This window comes from Chanodichthys erythropterus, chromosome 17 (assembly GCF_024489055.1).
Source record: "Chanodichthys erythropterus isolate Z2021 chromosome 17, ASM2448905v1, whole genome shotgun sequence".
Classification (NCBI taxonomy): domain Eukaryota; kingdom Metazoa; phylum Chordata; class Actinopteri; order Cypriniformes; family Xenocyprididae; genus Chanodichthys; species Chanodichthys erythropterus.
In genome coordinates this window covers 38,636,558-38,657,748 of record NC_090237.1, presented here as the reverse complement: position 1 = coordinate 38,657,748, position 21,191 = coordinate 38,636,558, and the positions used below count along the sequence as shown (strand labels likewise).

Genomic DNA, 21,191 nt, shown 5'->3' with positions numbered 1-21,191 from the left:
CAGAAAACAGTGTCTTCTCGACATGCTAACAACATGAATCAATCTCTTCTAGTCTCAGCTACACCTACAGTGTTTGAGGGTCAAAGTAGACATGGCTGGCATTAAGCAAATTTGTTACAAACCTATTTATGTTCGAGCAGAAAGTAAGACTGGAAATAACTGATGACTCATTTCAGGCAGTTAAGAATCGGTTCTTTTTTCTGGACTGGGAGACAATATCTCTGATCCTTTAAACTTTACAGACCTTTTACATTCACAAACAGCTATATTACACTACATGAAAGGTAATATATGAAAAAGCATAAGAGGGGCACTTTAACTATAATAACCCTGAATCATTAGAACCATTTGACCTATTTCTATAAAACAGGATATATTTACACAAGAAGCAAGGCTGCACAAAAGGCTTTTTGTTAGTGTATATTTGATATCCCATAAAGTGTGTTTTCTGTGAAGATATATTAAATAAAGCAGGAATTATCCCCATATAATTTTGTTTAACACATCAGGGTGTTCTGTTGATTCTGTATTTTGGTGCTAGTACTTGTTACGTCTTCAGCGTTGTATCCTGGGTTCACGTTTCCTCTGGTTTCATCAGCAACGCACCTCCTCTCACTGCTTAAATTGACAGTCCATGAAGAGGAGCTGGAAAGACAAATGCAATACAATAAACATTTTTTTTCTCAACACAACATAAGAGTCAGTGGCTATGTTGTTCAGAAACGAACGCTAGAGTAGGGGCTTGACATTAACTTTTTTGCTCACCAGCCACTGTAACTAGTTGTTACTAGCCAAAGTTACTAGCCACTCAGCATTTCCACTGGCCACAATTGTGACATCAATACCATGGGGAAAAACTGTCTTATAGATATTTTTAATATTAACTCACAATTTGGCAGCAGGTTTATTAGGCTGCTGTCACTTTAAGACCTGACGCACGGATCCATTACACATGCGTTTTCTTTCTCAACTATTTATGCTCACTTCAAACATAACTGACTGTGTTTACATGAAAGCTCACCATGACCAGCATTTTGACATTATTTTGTGTGTATTTGACTGTTTAAGAGCAATAAGCAGCACAAAAACTGGGGAAATTAATAAAATAATGCGCAATATGCACAATCCCATGCTGAAATTCAAGCCTTGTAACACTAACAATATTCATCCAGAGCAAATTAAACAAGTGAGGGGAGGAGGGTTTGTGTGTCAACTCGCTGTCGGAGAGATGAGAGAGAGAGAGAGAGAACAGCTGGTAGTGTGTGTTTATTCTGTGGAAAATGAGTATTGGAAGCATTTCAAATATTTCAGTGTTAATATGCATCTATATTTTTGACAACACTACATTGCACTTACACTGATCAGGCATAACATTATGATCACCTTCCTAATATTGTGTTGGTCCCCCTTTTGCTGCCAAAACAACCCTGACCCGTCGAGGCATGAACTCCTCTAGACCCCTGAAGGTGTGCTGTGGTTTCTGCACCAAGATGTTGGCAGCAGATCCTTTAAGTCCTGTAAGTTGTGAGGTGGAGCCTCCATGGATCGGACTTGGATTGAGATCTGGGGAATTCGGAGGCCAAGTCAACACCTCAAACTCGTTGTTGTGCTCCTCAAACCATTCCTGAACCATTTCTGCTTTGTGGCAGGAGCATTATCCTGCTGAAAGAGGCCACAGCCACCAGGGAATACCGTTTCCATGAAAGGGTGTACATGATCTGAAACAATGCTTAGGTAGGTGGTACGTGTCAAAGTAACATCCACATGGATGGCAGGACCCAAGGTTTCCCAGCAGAACGTTGCCCAAAGCATTGCACTTGCCTTCTTCCCATAGTGCATCCTGGTGTCATGTGTTCCCCAGGTAAGAGACGCATACACACCCGGCCATCCATGTGATGTAAAAGAAAACGTGATTCATCAGACCAGGCCACCTTCTTCCATTGCTCCGTGGTCCAGTTTTGATGCTTCACTGTTGGCTCTTTCGGTGGTGGACAGGGGTCAGCATGGACTCCCTGACTGGTCTGCAGCTATGCAGCTCCATACGCAACAAACTGATGCACTGTGTATTCTGACACCTTTCTATCAGAACCAGCATTAACTTCTTGAGCAATCTGATCTACAGTAGCTCGTCTGTTGGATCAGACCACACGGGCCAGCCTTCGCTCCACATGTGCATAAATGAGCCTCGGCCGCCCATGACCCTGTCTCCGGTTCACCATTGTTCCTTCCTTGGAGCACTTTTGATAGATACTGACCACTGCAGACCGCGAACACCCCACAAGAGCTGCAGTTCTGGAGATGCTCTGACCCAGTCGTCTAGCATCACAATTTGGCCCTTGTCAAACTCACTCAAATCCTTACGCTTGCCCATTTTTCCTGCTTCTAACATCAACTTTGAGGACTAAATGTTCACTTGCTGATCGGTGTAGTTCATTATTTCAGATGCCTTTTTAAAAGACTACAATTGAAAAATGTATACTACATATAAAATTCAACCTCCCAAAGTGGCTATAGGAGTGACTGTGTTACACTCCACTGCTGAAATACACCTGTATCTAGCAGGTGTTAATGTCAAGCCCTGAGTACAGTAGTGTGATATGATTGTCTTTGTACATTATGCCTGTACCTTGTTAGTGTTAGCATTTTATAACTGGGAAAAGTAGATGATATGCAGTGTTCAGAAAGATTAAGTCTTCTGTCACTTATGGATCATTTTTTTTCCATTCAGAAGAGAAAAGTCTCAAAACAGGTGTGATCAACAAAAAAAACTCTTACTTTTCTTACAAGACTTACCTGAATTTATTTTCAGAGCTCAATTCTGTAAAAGAAAAAAAGAATAAAATATGTACCACATGTAACTTGATATTTCTGGTTGTAGCCTCAGGCAGTACCAGTCAACTAGCAAGCTTGAATAGTAACTATGACATCTTAGTAGCGGGTGCAACAAGAGGATAAGAGACTGTAAATCCAGAGTTGCATTTGACATTCACTGCCCACTGTATAATACAATAAAATATATATATATATATATAAAATTATATATTGCATATAACAAATAAAGGATTTTACAGGTCAAAATATGGTTTTGATTTAAACTCTTCTTGAATATCATGCTATAAATGTTATAACATCCTACAAAATATAATATTCTTAAAACATTATTTTATCAAGTACATTCATATTGAATGTTTTAGTAGTGAAACATGTTTAAACAATCCCATGTTGAAATCTGTCAGTATGTAATAACTCATGTACAAAATTGAGCTGTAAAAAGTCTGAATGGCATTTTAAAGCACAGAGAGTGTGCTGTAATATATTTCCTTTTATTCTTTCATAGGTACTATTAGAATATCTCTCTAATTTAACCACTAATAATGTGCACTTTAACAAATAATGAGTAAAGAAACATTAAAACAAAGAACATTTTGAACAATGACACTGTTAATAGGTTTTCCATCTTTAACGGTATATCCATTTTCCTAAATGATGTGTAAGCAGTTTGCATGGCAGGTGAATGATGCATTAAAGCCTTTAAACTGCCCTTTACTGCTGACAGCTCAACCTACTACATTGTGTCCTTGCTCTTGGTCCAATTTATGGCAAGCACTGAAAAACTTCTCTCTTCATTGGTTTAATAACTTGCAGGAGAGTTTTAAAAGGAACTTTTAAGAGAAATATAAATTGGATTTGCTTACTTGTCAGTTTTTTTCTATAGCACAAGATGAGGAAGAGCACTGCCAGCAGAATGATCGTACACACCGACACTATCACAGCGATCACAACTGTGTAGTCCTGTGTAGTTTCCGGTGCCACTGCAAAACACATTTGTACATTAATGGCCACTTCATTTATATGCACAAAAACGGGCGCATTTATTCAGTATTTTTGTAGCCATGAAGAGGAGTCGTGTTCCTGGATCAACATATTTTTTTGACCCTGGAACAACATTCCTGTCCAAAAACATGCCCTAACCCTATCTCTAACCCTAAACCTAACCCTACCCATAACGTATCCCTAAAATCAGAGAGAAACGATAGAAGAATAACATTGATGTAGAAGCACCTAACCCTAGACTTGACAAAAACTGTAAACTTGTCCCTTAAATCTGATGTTGTTCTGGGATCACCAAAGACGTTGATGCAGGAACATGTACTTTGTGAAACCACGTTCGCCATCATATAACACATGCAGTATCTATACAATAAGATTGAATTAAATCAAGCAAAAACAAATATCTAAAACAAAAGAAATCTTTTTCAAAACTATTTAGATTTTTTATGATCAAATTTCAATATTTTATTCAGAGTACAACATATATGACTTATCAAATGTTTAAACTGAGAAAATGTATCATTTTAAGGAAAAAATACATTGATTTTAAAATTCATAGCATCAACACATCTCAAAAAAGTTGGGACAAGGCCATGTTTACCACTGCGTGGCATCCCCTCTTCTTTTTATAACAGTCTGCAAACGTCTGGGGACTGACGAGACAAGTTGCTCAAGTTTAGGAATAGGAATGTTGTCCCATTCTTGTCTAATACAGGCTTCTAGTTGCTCAACTGTCTTAGGTCTTCTTTGTCGCATCTTCCTCTTTATGATGTGCCAAATGTTTTCTATGGGTGAAAGATCTGGACTGCAGGCTGGCCATTTCAGTACCCGGATCCTTCTTCTACGCAGCCATGATGTTGTAATTGATGCAGTATGTGGTCTGTCATTGTCATGTTGGAAAATACAAGGTCTTCCCTGAAAGAGACGACGTCTGGATGGGAGCATAAGTTGTTCTAGATCCTGGATATACCTTTCAGCATTGATGGTGCCTTTCCAGATGTGTAAGCTGCCCATGCCACACGCACTCATGCAACCCCATACCATCAGAGATGCAGGCTTCTGAACTGAGTGCTGATAACAACTTGGGTTGTCCTTGTCCTCTTTAGTCCTGAAGACATGGCGTCCCAGTTTTCCAAAAAGAACTTCAAATTTTGATTCGTCTGACCAAGAAAACCCCTGCACTTCTGGATCATGTTTAGATATGGCTTCTTTTTTGACCTATAGAGTTTTAGCCGGCAACGGTGAATGGCACGGTGGATTGTGTTCACCGACAATGTTTTCTGGAAGTATTCCTGAGCCCATGTTGTGATTTCCATTACAGTAGCATTCCTGTATGTGATGCAGTGCCGTCTAAGGGCCTGAAGATCACGGGCATCCAGTATGGTTTTCCGGCCTTGACCCTTACGCACAGAGATTGTTCCAGATTCTCTGAATCTGTGGATGATATTATGCACTGTAGATGATGATAACTTCAAACTCTTTGCAATTTTTCTCTGAGAAACTCCTTTCTGATATTGCTCCACTATTTTTCGCCGCAGCATTGGGGGAATTGGTGATCCGACAATTGCTACCTCTTATTGCTACCTTTCCCAACTTTTTTGGAACGTGTAGCTCTCATGAAATCCAAAATGAGCCAATATTTGGGATGACATTTCAAAATGTCTCACTTTCAACATTTGATATGTTATCTATATTCTATTGTGAATAAAATATAAGTTTATGAGGTTTGTAAATTATTCCTTTTTTATTCACAATTTGTACAGATTTTTTGGAAAGTCCCAACTTTTTTGTACCTAAATAACTTTATGTAAGTACATTGTAGTTAAAGACACCTAATATTAAGTGTGACCAATGCATCTTTTTTTGTGTTTTAGAATTTAATTTGAAGCTGAAAGACATAGCTGTCTCAATGGTAAACAAAGTGATCAAACTAGTAATGTGCATTAGTTTATTTTCATAAGGAGCTCATTAATATCCAATCACTCTTACCTACAGTCAGATTGACTCTGCTGGTTTGGTGGGCTAGAGCAGCAGACACAGACGCCCAACACTCCACTGCGGTGCTCGCCTCTGCTTTTATCTGAAGCACACTGCTGGAGTTGAAAAGGCCGCTGGGGTCCTGAAGACTGCTGGTGTTGTAGTCGCCTCTGTCCACAGTGGTGGCGTTAACCAGCCAGGACACTGAAGGGTTTGGATACCAGCCAGTTGCTTGGCAATGGAAGGTGACAAGCATTCCTTCTTGAACTGACAGGTCACCCTCCAAAATCCTGACAATTCCCTTTTCTAGATTTAAAACAAGACATTTTGAGTTATATTTCCTCAAAAAGTTGAGATATGTTCAATATTATTATCTCACCATAAATGTTATGTTTTTGTGCACTCAGATGTAGAGTGGCCCCAAAAGAAACTCATGCCAAACATATATTAATTTCATTGCATTAAATGACAAAACATCATGCAGCAAAAGTCACTAAAAATAGGGTCCAATGTACTGTTAATATGAAGGAATTTTCCATATAGATTTCGTATCGATTTTTTCACCCGTATTTTGAATTACGCAGTGCATTGTGTTTTAGGGTTAAAAGAAGAAGTCCTGGCAGAAAAGTACAGACTTTTTGGTAACGCTTTAGATTATAGCCCGGAAAGTACTGGTAATTACAACGAATTTACAGCATAACTTTCAATAATTATAGTGTAACTATACAGTAAGTATGTGTAAGTATAGGGGAACAATATGTAAAGTATTGGGAATAAAGGGGGAACAACCAGGAAAATAACAAATTATTTATACTGTAAATATTTTATATCTAAGGGATACCTATGACATATAACTAAGGGGTAAGTATTAGTGATGCGCGGGTCGGCTTTTTTTCCAACCCGCGGGTCCCGCTTTTATGAAATTATTTGGCCCGCCCCAGCCCGCCCCGCACCACTGTATCCATTTTTACAACCCGCCCCGCCCCGCACCCGCAGCCATTAAATATACATACTAGTAAGGTGACCACCCGTTCCGCATTTCGCGGGACAGTCCCGAAATTGGGAGCTTTGTTCCGCGTCCCGCAAGACTTAAGTAGTGTCCAGCATTTCATTTACGTCTGTAGTTTTTTTTTTTTTTTTTTTTTTTTATCCCTGAAATTACAACACAACAGTAAGAAATATAATAAAAACTATGACTGGCAGGCATTTAAAAATCTGTTTGTGCAGCCGTCATATTCTAGCTGTGAAAATAACTAACCAATGCAATCATAGAGAGAGTGGACATAAACTCAGTTTACTCAGTAAACAACCGGGATTTATCTCACATAGCCTACTAGATAAGAACCTCAGGAGCTGCTCAAAGCTGCCTAAATCGATGATTTAAAGCATGTAATCATCCATTCTGATGGCAAATATTTCCAACGAACGGCAGCGATCAAGCGCCACACACGGAAATGGTCGAGCACCTACGGAAAAACGAGATATTCTCCATTTGTTTTAACCAATACAAAATTGCGACGTTCAGACACGACTTTCTTCTCACGTTTATAGTTCATTTAATGCGGGTTATATATGGCGTTGTTATAATGAAAAATGTTGAGAGCGCATTATTGTATCACGAGAGCGCATCAAATGCACGAGCGATCTCCGCTCACAGGCGGATTAACTGGACGCGCCCGCGCTCTCTCTCAGGTATTACATCTGCGCGCTCAAAATTTGTCATCCTGCATGTGTAGCCGTGAATCTAGAATTTTCTGTTGTATTTAATGTTCTGTTGTATTTAACATTAAATTCTGTTGAATTTAATGTTGCCATAAGAGCAACATTGTAGTGTGGGCACCCAACGGCAGAAACATTAATCGGCGCGTATGCCAAGTTTGCCAACAAGTGTAAATCACTATTTACATTTTAATTCACAAATGTATCTGTCTCACGTGGTGTCTCGCATTGTCCAGCAAAATCACATCTACTGTCCTGCAACAGATCAATAGCCAGGTGGTCACCCTACATACTAGGCATTGTAATATAAATGAAAACAGCCTTTATTTCAGCCTGAAAGTGCTTGGAAACATCGCCCTGTAAACAGGCAACAACACACGATTATGAATATGAACCATAAATCAGGTCATATTAATAACAAGATAATGATAAACATTTTCAACATTTACACACAGCAAATTCATCAGTGTTAAATTTCAAGTGTTAAGCCAATTCAGAGTAAAGTGTTGAAGTTACAGTGTAAAATTTAGAGAAATTAACACTATCAGTGTTAAAAGCTTGTTTGCTTCAGTGTAATCACTGAGTTACAGGTATGCAACACCCCCCAGTGTTATTTGCAACATCCGGGCATTTATTCAGCGATCTCGCTGAAAGATTTTTCCAGACGCCATTTTCTCGTGCCATGCGGAGGATAATGAAAAACGACAACTGGTGAGTTAAAGCTACTTTAAAGTTTACGTTTAAGGGATACTTTATATCAACATTATTCATTTAGTGTTAGTTTTTAATATTTTTACATACGGGGATGTATTATAGCGCAAATTATTTATTTGTCCTTGTTCGTTACACAAGGCTCCATCTGAAGCGGTTTTAAATATTGCTCCAATCGGTTATAAATAAGAAGTGTCTCAAGGAAAATGTTTTACTCGGTGCTTGCATTGTATGGCTCTTTTTGTGCAAACATGAAGTTTATCGGAGTAGTTGATATGGTAACGTTAGGTGTGTCGAACATGCGTCCTGCAGGCAGAGCTTAACGTTAGCCCGCGGATCAGAGGCCTTTTCCAACGGCTCTGCCACTGAGGCGTCCAAGCCGGCCTGAGGGATGATTCCAACAATTATATAAAAATACAGTTATTGGAGACACAATTTTCTTTTTGCTTTCATTTCGAGTTAGAGAGTTTTAGTGGGCTATTTCCGGGGTTTTGTTTGTAATAATATTGCGCGCAATCTAACGTTATTCAGCAACGTCAACGTTAATCGCTTTTTATCATTGAAGATATGTGTCACAAACTAATAAAATACCTCTGATGGCGTTTACTTTATTTTAACAATACATTTGATGTACGTTCTCTTGTGTAGGAATCAACCGGATCACGAGACACTATACTTTTAATATTTTCTTCTTCAGGTAAGTAATTTGTTTTTTATCTGTAACGTTAAAGTTGTCATGAGGCTAACATAACCTTGTGAAGTTAGATATTTAATAATTGTGTCTTAAAGTCCTAAAGCAATATGATTAATATGAATTCTACATGTATTGTAAAAGTATTTATTGTATATATAAATCTTGTAAATATCTTTCATAAAAGGGATTTTTTTTTTTTTTTTTGTTAATTGCATTTGTTAAACAGGGTAGAAAGATATTGCTGTCATCCTTAGAAGTTGACTGGTGATCACCCATCCACAATCCTTCCTGATGAATCACACACCATCCTCAGAGTGTTTCCAAGGCTGCTGGACACTAAAGATCTAGTAAGTATTGGCATCCTTTTTTTCAATTACAATTAATATCTCTGAGCTTAGTAGGCTATATGATTGTCAGAAATATGAATAAAAGTTTCTGTTTCTGTTGCTGCAGATAGCACAAGGTTTTAGCCTCCTCTTTGGTCCACAAACAGCTGTCAAACTGCTGGAGAAGTGGCCTACATTCTATAAGGAAAAGGTGATCAGAGAAGCAGATAACCTTGACCTTACTACCACCTCAGTGCTCCAGAGTTTGCTGAAGCCTGCCAGGAATCAGTACCATGATGAATCTTCAGAGGATCACCCAGGTATTCATTTCACAGCACTCATGTGACAACAACACAAAAAGGGTCGGGAAAAAAATCACTTTTTTTGTTTTGTTTCTTTTTTAGAGTGGGACAGTGATATGACATATTTTCTGCTGCTTCTGCATATCCTGCCACCACAACCTTTAAAAAAGGAAAAAACTGAAGATCAGCACAGCTCAGTCCATGGACCATCTAGCTGTATTTCACAAGGTATGTGCCAGGCTACAGTTTGTGATTTTTAGTGGGTAGCAAAAACTACATTGTTTCCATGGAGCACTGAAAAGCATTAAAAGTCATTAAATGGATTTCACGAAAAAAAAAGGGCCTTAAAATTAATGACTTTTAATTCTATTTAAAGGGTTAGTTTGCTCAAAAATAAAAATAATGTAATTTATTACTCACCCTTATATCGTTCCACACCCATAAGACCATCGTTCATATTTTTGATGAAATCTGATGGCTCAGTGAGGCCTCTATTGAGAGCAAAGCCACTGAACCTCTCAAGATCCATAAAGGTACTAAAAACATAATTAAAACAGTTAATGTGACTACAGTGGTTCTACCTTAATATTATAAAGCGATAATCTCGTCTCTTTTCTTTTTTCATTCTTTTTGTGCACCAAAAAAAAAAAAAAACGTCTGTGACGAGCAGGGTGGGACATTTTACAAAAGTAACGGATGACTGCCGCCCACACAAACATAATAAAACATAACTTAAAGTCCAGACCTAGGAGCTCCTCGGTGAGAGATAAGAGACAGTTGCAACGCGCAGCTGACGCTCAATATCACTCACGTCACCAGCCTCGCGTCGTTCCCTCAGGCTGCTTGTCACAATGACTTTTCAACAATATCTAGCGATGGCCAATTTCAAAACACTGCTTCGAAGCTTTTGTTTCAAATCAGTGGTTCGGATCGCATGGTTTGGATCGAAAAAAAGATTCAAAGCAGTGCTTCAAAATCAACCATCTCTAGATATTGTTGAAAAGGTTTTTTTTGTTTGTTTTTTTTGGTGCACAAAAAGTATATTCGTCGCTTTATAATATTAAGGTAGAACCACTGTACTCACATGAACTGTTTTAAATATGTTTTTAGTATCTTTCTGGATCTTGAGAAGTTCAGTGGCTTTGCTCTCAATGGAGGCCTCACTGAGCCATCGGATTTCATCAAAAATAACTTAAAAACTTATTTTTAACACACAAAATAACTTTGTTTCGAAGATGAACGAAAGTCTTACTGTGTAGAACGACATGAGGCTGAGTAATAAATGATATTATTTTCATTTTTGGGCAAAGTAACACTTTAATTAGAATTAAAAAAAATAAGTCTCTTCTGTTCACTAATAGAGCTGGGTATCTTTTGAATTTTATCGATTCTGATTCTGATTGGCATTAAAGGGTTAGTTCACCCAAAAATGAAAATAATGTCATTTATTACTCATCCTCATGCCGTTCCACACCCGTAAGACCTTCATTCATCTTCGGAACACAAATTAAGATATTTTTGATGAAATCCGATGGCTCAGTGAGGCCTGCATAGCCAGCAATGACATTTCCTCTCTCAAGATCCATTTATGTACTAAAAACATATTTAAATCAGTTCATGTGAGTACAGTGGTTCAATATTAATATTATAAAGCGACGAGAATATTTTTGGTGCACCAAAAAAAAACAAAATAACGACTTATATAGTGATGGCCGATTTCAAAACACTGCTTCAGGAAGATTCGGAGCATAATGAAATAGCGTGTCGAATAAGCTGTTCAGAGCGGCAAAGTCATGTAATTTCAGCCGTTTGACATGCGATCCGAATCATGATTCGACACGCTGATTCATTATGCTCTGAATCTTCCTGAAGCAGTGTTTTGAAATCGGCCATCACTATATAAGTCGTTATTTTGTTTTTTTTGGTGCACCAAAATATTCTCGTGGCTTTATAATATTAATATTGAACCACTGTACTCACATTAACTTATTTAAATATGTTTTAGTGCATTAATGGATCTTGAGAGAATGAAATGTATTGCTGGCTATGCAGGCCTCACGGAAAGCCATCGGATTTCAACTAAAATATCTTAATTTGTGTTCCGAAGATTAATGAAGGTCTTACGGTATTGGGCGACATGAGGGTGAGTAATAAATTATTTTCATTTTTGGGTGAATAACCCTTCAAAGAAGCATTAAATTAGATTTAATTATACTTGCAGAAAACCTAAACTAGTAAGAATAGTACTATGTAAATTGATATATAATTTTTCCCACAGTCAATCAGCTGCGTTGAAGAACACTTGGAGAAACTGGAGGGACATCGGCAGCCATATCTCCTTGCCTCAGGAACTCACAAGTGGGCCATCAGCAATTATTACTACATTGTGATTGACAAGATGCTCATTCCATGTCAGGGAACCACGTCGTTGGCAGCCTTTGAACTATTTAGAACACTTCGTTTTCAGTGTAAGCTTTAATGATGCTCTCAGCAACATGTACACATCCCTCCAGACAGTATAGATGTTGACACCACTGAAGAAAGTCCAAAGGTGAAGGAACTGAGAGCCAAGCTCATGAACAGGAACTAAGAGTCAGTGAACAATGTTTAAGTGTTATGTTTGCGGAGTATTGCATAATGCACCTGTCATGTTATGTGAAGCTTTTGATGATACTTGAAGCTCTTCGATTTTTGATTGTTTTATGCTTACAGACTGTTTTATATTGTACCAAACGGCTGCATCATAGACTGCAAACAGCAGGTATGAGCTTGTTTTATGAAGTTTAATGTTGAACAAGGTCATTGTACAGGGTATTTTGAGTGCCCTGTCCCTGGCTTAAATGAAATGTGAAGCCCTGTTAAAAGAAAAATAATAAAATCTATTCATTGCAGCACTTTATGGTCTGATTATTGGGATGGTAACACTTATAGATGGTAACTGTTGTAACTATAGTGTAAATCCTAGGGGTCTATGTAAATACTCAACATTAATTTAGTTTAAAATTTGCTTGAACGTTGGTTAAGTGTTGACCAGGTCATCAAGTTAACTTTGAACTCCAACGTTGGTGTTCTGATCATCCATTGTGGTGTTAAAATTTTACACTATAAGAGTTTGTTAGTTAACACTGTCACAGTTTTAATAATGTTAACTCTTTTAAAAGTGTTAATTTAACACTTTGCCAGTGGTTCCCATATATACTCTGGGTAAGTGTTAATTTTAACTCTGAGGGAGTTAAATTCACTCTTTAAAATTTGCAGTGCAAAGCAGCGTCTGTATTCATCTAACAGGCTTAATAATTTTTTATTTCAAATTTGTATTGGCCAACAGTTTACAGCTACATAACCACTGCACTTTTGTTTTATTTAACACACGGAAAATATGTCTTGACATGCTGGAAGTGCTCATTTTGTGGCTCTCGTGTTTGTATATTTTTTCACACGAGTTTCACACGAGTTGCACTTCACGTACTGTCTCGATTGTCTCTTGCTGCAGCTATTTCTGAGAACCGGTCCCAAACATTAGATTTAGCAGCCTGAATTTTTTTTCTTTTAATTATGTAAATTCCCGACCTCAATTTCTCCCACACCTCGTCTTCCATCTGCACATTTATTTCTCCGTTTTTGTTGTCGTGGCTGGCGCCGGGAGCTGCTTGGTGCGCCGCTTTCATGACGTGACGCCAAAGGTTTGGGGACATCACGCAAGTTATGTTGCTACGGCCTTCGTATTGTAACCTTATCAAAGAACCTAATAAAATATGAAAATCGATATTCCCAAATATTTAATATAGGCTATAAGGAATTGCACGCAACAAACATGGATTTATTTATTTATTTTGTTTTTAATGACCCGCCCCAACCCGCCCCGCAAATAAAGTGACAATTTCTTTACCCGCCCCAACCCGACCCGCGGGTTACCCGCGGGGTCCGCGGGTTATGTGACGACCCGCGCATCACTAGTAAGTATGACATTACGGGCCGTAAATTAAAGTGGAGCTTGTTACCCTCTTATTTCATGTAGTTACAGGGTAAGTATGACATTACAGGCCGTAAATTAAAGTGGAGCTTGTTACCCTCTTGTTTAATTTAGTTACAGGGTAAGTATGACATTACAGGCCGTAAATTAAAGTGGTGCTTGTTACCCTCTTGTTTAATTTAGTTACAGGGTAAGTATGACATTACAGGCCGTAAATTAAAGTGGAGCTTGTTACCCTCTTATTTCATGTAGTTACAAGTAATTAATAAAATGCAAACAATCTGATATCACTGACTCCGAAACCTTTATTTGAAAAACAACTTTATTAAAAACAGGTCTACAACACTTATTATTCATTTTTTTAAATCAACTTTTCATTTCAAACTCTAAAGTCCTGACAGAAAGTAACAAGTTTTGTCAGTTTTTTGGTTGTTGTTGTTTCTCGCTTGGCTTCCTCCTGCTCTTGTTTCTCAGCTGATGAATCTTAAGAAGGAATCCCGTTGCTATTCTGTATTATAAGAAAATACAGTACACCCCGAAATTTTCTCATGGTTTAGGCTATTCATCTTTTCGCTTCCGACCAACTGTCAGCAGCGCCTGCATGAGAGTCGACTTCGCGTTCGATACGGTTCGATGAAGCAGCGTGAAGCTTTCATGACGTTCTCGCGGGAGATTCGTGTGAAACTCGCGCGAGAACTGCCGTCTCTGTTGTTCTGTCTTGTTTGTTTCTCATTCTCATTATCTGCTATTCTGTGTATTTTGTTGTGAGCATTACTAAAATAATAATAATGAAAAAAAAAAACTGACGGCATCCAACATCTGCGTGAGTTTCTCGCACGCCTACGTCACGCTTCAAGTTACGTCAAGCATGAACTCTCAACCCTCGCATGCACGCGCAGGAGACAGTTGGTCGAAAGTTTTAAAAATATTCAAATATTTGGCATTTTTATTACAAATACGTATCGTTTCATTTCAGAAGACATCGATTCATCCATTAGGGTCGTATGGATTACTGTAGTTATTACTGTTTGTGCTGTTTGATGCTTCGACTTTTAGGAACACGTGAGCTTGCATTATTAAGCGTTCCCAGATGATTTATTTTTTTCCTAAAATCCTTTTTGTGTTCATCTTAAGAAGGAAAGTCGTATAGATCTCAGATGGCATGAGGGTAAAAGATGAGTAAACGGTGAGCACATTCCCGGGTGTTCTGTATTTTTTAAATACAGAATAGCAAATGGGATTCCCTCTTAAGATTCATCAGTGGAAAGAAAGAAGAAGAGGAACAAGAGGAGGAGGAAGCCAAGCAAGAGAAACAAATAAGAAGTGTTGTAACTTTAAATCTGTTTTGAAATAAGTTGTTTTTCAAATTAAGTTTTCCAAGTGATATGACTGTTTGCGTTTTTATTTATTTATTTATTTATTTTTATTAATTACTTACCCTGTAATTACATGAAACAAGAGTGTAACAAGCTCCACTTTAATTTACAGCCCGTAATGTCATATTTACCCCTTAGTTATATGTCATACGTACCCCTTAGTTATAAAATATTAAAAGTATGAATAATTTGTTGTTTTTCCTGGTTATTACCCATTTATTCCCAATACTTTACATATTGTTCCCCTATACTTACACATACTTACTGTATAGTTACACTATAATTATTGAAAGTTACGCTGTAAATTTGTTGCAATTACGCAGTACTTTCCGGGCTATAATCTAAAGTGTTACAGACTTTTTTCTTACAGTGAAACTAAGGCCTGTTTTATCATTTAACCCTGAGTTATGAAAGAAAAAAAATAAATAAATAAATTTGTGTGTGTGTAATAATTTATTGAAAATATAGACAAAATATGTAAATACCATATAAGCTTTTATGGCTCATACACTTTTTAACAGAATAGCAAACTTGTGTAAAATGCATACAAATATCAGTTGTCACTCTATATCTCTTAATAATATGTTTTAAGTTCTCTAGTTTTAATTGTGGGATGCAAAACATATAATGCAATGCAAAATGATTATTGCACAGATAAACATTTCTTAAAAGCCTGATGTATCATATTTGATACATTGAATAAGTTGCTTCAGTCCAATATGTGTTCATCTTGAAATATTACTAACAATATAACAGTTAATCTTAGGCTCACCTTCTAAAAACCAGTGAATATTTCACAGCAAAAAGTCACGTGAACCACAACCTGAAAATGGATGTTTTTACAATTATACTAAAGAGTGTTTATTTGCTAAAAAAGTATAAACTATCAATCAGATGACAGAAGGCATGTAGTAGATTGTGTACAACAGCAAAGTTTTGATTATGTTGATCATTTAAAGGCCTTAAATGGTTAAAAGCTAACAAATTACTTTTTGTGAAAGTTTTGCTTTGAAAGGCATACTTGTGAATTTGTTTTCTTTTAAATGAATGTCACTCGGTTTGATATTTTATAAAATATTGCAATGACACATTTGAAACATTTTAAGTGTGGCTTATGTGTCAAAATACTTTTTGAGGTTGCTGTATATGTGTGTTTCTTTCCACTAAAAGCAGACAGTGATTATATTCTTTTAAAATGATTGATGGTTCATAATTGACTAGTTGATGTGACTGGTGAACATTTGTGACAGCTAAATTGTCTCTTTTAAAAGCCCACATTATGGGCTTTTTATTCCCCCTGGAAAGAGAAACAAAAGGTAAAGCAGTGGATTATTATAGACAGCTGAGGTAATTAGTTGAAATTTTCGCTTTCTCTTAGTGAATTGCTCAGCCACAGCATTTCATTTGTAAAGGTTTTACTGTGTAAGGCTAATGATTGTCTTATACTGGACCTCATAAGTCATGTCATAGACCTTCGAGTCTTTGTTTAAAAAATATCTATATTTGGCCCGTCACACAACACACAATGTGATTATGGTTAAAAAAAAAGCAAGGAAGAAAAGTTTAAAACATATTTTTAAAATTGTATTTAAACACAAGATTTTTACACATTTGAATGATGCAAATGCAAACTCACTCCTAGGACATTTTGTCTGGTTTACAGAGCATTGCTAAGGTTCTGTGAGGTATTTACCACATTGCTAGGTCGTTGCTAGGTTGTTCTAGGTAGTTTCTAGGTGGTCCTATAATCAAAAGATCTCACCATCCACCAAACAAAAAAAGTCTGATCTTAACAGCATCAATAAGCTATAATTTGAGGTATTAGTCTAACTATTTTAAAGGGGTGGTTGATTATGATTTCACTTTTTAACTTTAGTCAGTGTGTAATTTTGCTGTTGGAGCATAAACAACATCTGCAAAGTTACAAGGCTCAAAGTTCAATACAAAGGAGATATTTTCTTTTACAAAAATTTCTTTTTAAACAAATGGCTGTTAGGGACTACAACAAGCTTCTTCCTGGACTGGTGACATCACAAACCCTAAAGTTCAGTAGCCCCGCCCACTGATTCGAGCAAGACGAGTAGTAATAGGTAAATAACAGATGTGACGCTAACACTGGATCGAGCAACTAAGCGATAAACATGCTTTTGAAGAGTGCAAAATGTTGTGCAGTGCCAGGTTGTGGAAAAAAGTAGCTGCAATGGATTTGCAGAAAGCCGGAATTTAAAAAAAACAATGCTGTGCCTTCTATATTGGATCCGACAGGAATGGCACAACACACTTATGTGAGTAAAAAAGTTTTTACTGTGCCAAAATTCCCATTAAAATCAATAGATCTCTTATGTACACCGTGTTTGCAATGTTAGTGATGATGAAAGCATTCGTTAGTGTGTAGAAATTGAGTTAAAATGACGAGATCACTGCATTCATGCACTCAACATGTCTGTGATCAGCTACATGCTCGTCACTGCAACCTTTCATGTCACAATCTCAATATAATGCTATAATCAACACTTTTCACAATTAGTAAACCTTGAGAACTGTAATAGTAAAACATGCTAAAAGTTTTCTAAAGAATTCCACATGTAATACTATTTCCATATGCAAAGAAGTCTCACAGCAGACACGCCCCTTAAAACAGAGATTTCAAATCAGAGGGCTAAAATGCCTTTTATTTCTACATTTTTTAAATTTGCCACCTCAAGAAGACAAAGGTTTTGGACTACTTTGGTACTGCATTGTGCCATTTGGAATAAATTATTGTGAATATAGGCCTACTTGTCTGTTACATTTTAGGGCCAATAAAAATTGCCGTTGGTGAGTATATGAAACGTTGTCAATCGCCAGTTGGCCAGTTTCATGAATTCTAACAATACAATGTTGTGAGTACATGAACAAATGTGAACGACACTCAGGACAGTTGACGGGCCACTGCTGTGTGGGAAGTTTAAACATCCGAAGCCCGCACCCAGAAAGCCGCAGCTCAGACAGCACGCGAATATTAATTAACTACGTGTACTTACTATATAGTTACGGTTAGGGCTTTGTTTAAGATTAGTTAATTGTAATTATGCATAATTTACTGTTATTACTATAGTAAGTACATGTAGTAACGGGTAACTACGTCACATCAAAAATAAAGTGTTACCCGTATCAGTATATTGGATCCGTACATTCAGCCTAATATAATGCTGCTGTCTGCATTTTTAATGTTAAAAAAACACTCACTGCTTTTGACTGATTAACTTTTATAACTTTAATAATGATTCATTATTTACATTCGATTAGACTACTTTATTCAATTTCTATAAATGAACATTGTGAATTTTCAATGGTACCTATAAATTTGGTGTCATAATTGCCTGTTTTTGCAAAAACAATTTCATGGCTGGTAAAAAAGAAAAATGTTTTGGCCTGTAAATTTTCTTAAGTCACCAGCCATTGGCAAGTGTGGCATAAAGTTAGTTTTAGGCCCCGTTATAAATAATAGCTATGTTTCGATCACCCTGTTTTTATACACATTTTGAAGTATCGCATCAGAAACAAGTGATGGAAACATCAAATTTCAAATAAAAATCCCTTAATTCGCAAAAAAAGTTTTTACGCTAGCTTGAGGTGGTTTTTGACTTGTGCAAAAAAAGAGTTAATGTGAATAATGGGAGCTGGAAACGCATCTGCCGAATAAATTCTTACATAGCGAACACTAAACCCACGTGACTAATCGTAATCGGCTGTTTCCATTGATGGTGTTGTAACAGAAAACTTAATGTTTGTTTCTGTTATGATACATTAATTCTGGATGTACAGTACTGGCGCTCGTCATATGCAGTTGCAAGAAAAAGTATGTGAACCACTTGCAGAATCTGTGAAAATGTGAATTATTTTAATAAAATAAGAGAATATACAAAATGCATGTTATTTTTTATTTAGTACTGTCCTGCTTCAGAAGGAAACACGATGCATTAAGGGTTGGGAGGTGAAAACTTTTGAATTCAAATATCAAGGGAAATTGTACTAAATTTTTCTTCCGGGAAATATGCAAGTATCTTCTGTTGCTTCCAAAGGGCAGTACTAAATGAAAATCAAATGATATTTAAACAAAATAAGAGAAATTGTGACATCTTCATCCTGTTCAAAGGTTTTCAGCCCCGACTCTTAATGCATCATGTTTCCTTCTAGAGCATCAGTGAATGTTTGATCCTTTTTTAATAGTTGTGTTTGAGTCCCTCAGTCATCTTCAGTGTGAAAAGATTTATTTTATTAAAAATATTCACATTTTCACAGATTCTGCAAGTGGTTCACATACTTTTTCTTGCAACTGTATGTGTGTGTGCAATGAATTTTCCCCTCCGGGCTTGTCATGGAGAGGGGTACTGTCACTTTTGTACTGAAGTGTCGTGAGATTTTTGGGCTTAACACATAAGTGTTTAGGCAAACCCCTCGTGAACGCTCTTGTGTTTTATTTACTGTTGGTTACTAGGTAACCAATACCATGTCATACGCTCTAACAGCTTGATGGAAACGCACCTAATTAGCTTTATTTTTCTTTTCTTTTTTTGCAAAACTTGGAAAAGATTTGCTTCACATTTGGATGGAAACCCAGACACCAGGCAGTCGCAATCAGACAGTCACATCCATAGCAAAAACAGTCTTTGAGTTGTGTGTCAGTAAGTGTTACTGATATGAAATCATCATCAAGTTTAGACTGATTATTTTAATACTGTATTTTTTGGTGATAACAATAAGAGTTACATAAATATCTACCGCTAAGTCTGCGTCTGGTCCTGACTGTGTAATTTGAAAGCAGAGCTGTTCTTACCTTGTCAGCTGGGTGATTTTTTTCCAGCAGGAGAGCCAGGCAGAGAAAATTACTGTCTATGAGACAGCGTTTAATCTGGAAGAAGTATGGCTGGCCATGCCTCTAATGAAAAGCTTTGTGAGCAATCCTGTGTCCGAAAGGCTGACACACGTTTAGCCCTTCCTGATTTACATCCTAAGCCTGATTCTCTTGCCAAGCTAATCTTTAGAGAAAAGCCATACAGAAAGTGAATATGAATAAGAGACATCCCATTTCACATGCAATCCATCCTTAATAGTATTCAAGATTAGAATGAATGTGTCCTTATGTCCTAGAACTCATAGGACTTGGTGTAGAATCTGTGGATGATAAAAAAAAATAAAAAAACGCCCAGAAATATCCCATAATTACACTGAAGGAGGACCCCAACTATTGACAAGAATGTCATGGAGACTTGTGGGTGGGCTCCTGATTTGGACATCCTGGCAACTACCCAGAACACCCTTTAGCAACTTGCTAAAAACCCCACAGAACACCTTAGCAACACTCTGGCAACCACCCACAATGCTGTAGTATTGCACTGATGAGTTTTGCATGGGCAAAAACTGCATATATTTTCTTATCATTAAAATATGTAAATATCCACTGGAAAAAAACATGCCTGTGGTAACATTTCTTTAAATTGTTTTGCAATGCTTTCAAAGTGTTATGAATAATGTATTACATTCACTACACCTGAACATAGTGTTAACATTTCTTTTATCGTGACTCATACTCATATGTTTACTATGTCAGAAAAGACATACAAATGGAGCTGGTTATGTGATGCAAACATCAAAATGTATTAACACTATGGTAAAATTGTTTTGAGGTCATAGCATTGTATTGTGCAAGGAAACATGCGAAAATAAGCCTTTATGAATCAATCATCTGCCCCTGAAATCATGATTTATTTGTGTGAAAAGGAATAAAAGTTGTTGGTGTTTTACTGCCACTAGTGTTCATTTCATGGAAACTTTCAACCCAATCTCATGAGAAAACATCACTATTTCATGAGGTGGCAATTTCGTTTAAATTTGTATGATTTGATTTATGTGAAAATGCACGATTTAAAAAAAAAAAAAAAAAAGTAAGATGGTTCACCCATAGCCTCACCCCTAAACGTCAGTAGGGAGTAAGCAGACGTATCGAACTGTATCAGTTTATACGAATTTGTCACCAATTGGCCAAAACGTGAAACAGTGCCAGAGAGTGTGTTGAAACTGCAGTGAACTGTGTGTCGGTATGTTTTTGAAGTTAAAAGTGCAATATGTAATATTTTTGCAGTAAAATATCCAAAAACCACTAGGCCAGTGTTATATATTTTGTTCACTTGAATACTTACAATATCCCAAATGTTTCCAACTATTTGTAAATCATGAGAAAATTGCAATTTTACCCAAGGCTCCGGGACGTGTGAGGAGTCGCCTGTCAATTGCGTCATA

At 37.0% G+C, this 21,191-nt stretch overlaps 1 protein-coding gene and 1 long non-coding RNA gene across 3 annotated transcripts in view; one reads left to right on the top strand and one right to left on the bottom strand.

Moving 5' to 3' along the window:
* The window catches only part of igsf5b (immunoglobulin superfamily, member 5b), a 58,630-nt gene that overhangs the window by 12,195 nt on the left and 25,244 nt on the right, over positions 1–21,191 (bottom strand). The window contains exons 4-7 of one of the 2 annotated variants that reach the window (XM_067366160.1): positions 5,821–6,114; positions 3,696–3,812; positions 2,794–2,818; positions 545–645 (exon numbers count right to left, since the gene is read on the bottom strand). In XM_067366160.1, coding sequence (XP_067222261.1) covers positions 545–645; positions 2,794–2,818; positions 3,696–3,812; positions 5,821–6,114 — 537 coding nt within the window. The remainder of the gene's footprint in view (positions 1–544; positions 646–2,793; positions 2,819–3,695; positions 3,813–5,820; positions 6,115–21,191) is intronic. The other variant, XM_067366159.1, reaches the window with a different exon arrangement.
* Positions 9,509–11,922, top strand: LOC137005318 (uncharacterized). The gene is made up of 3 exons (XR_010892227.1): positions 9,509–9,578; positions 9,663–9,788; positions 11,839–11,922. It is a non-coding gene; the product is annotated as an uncharacterized lncRNA (long non-coding RNA).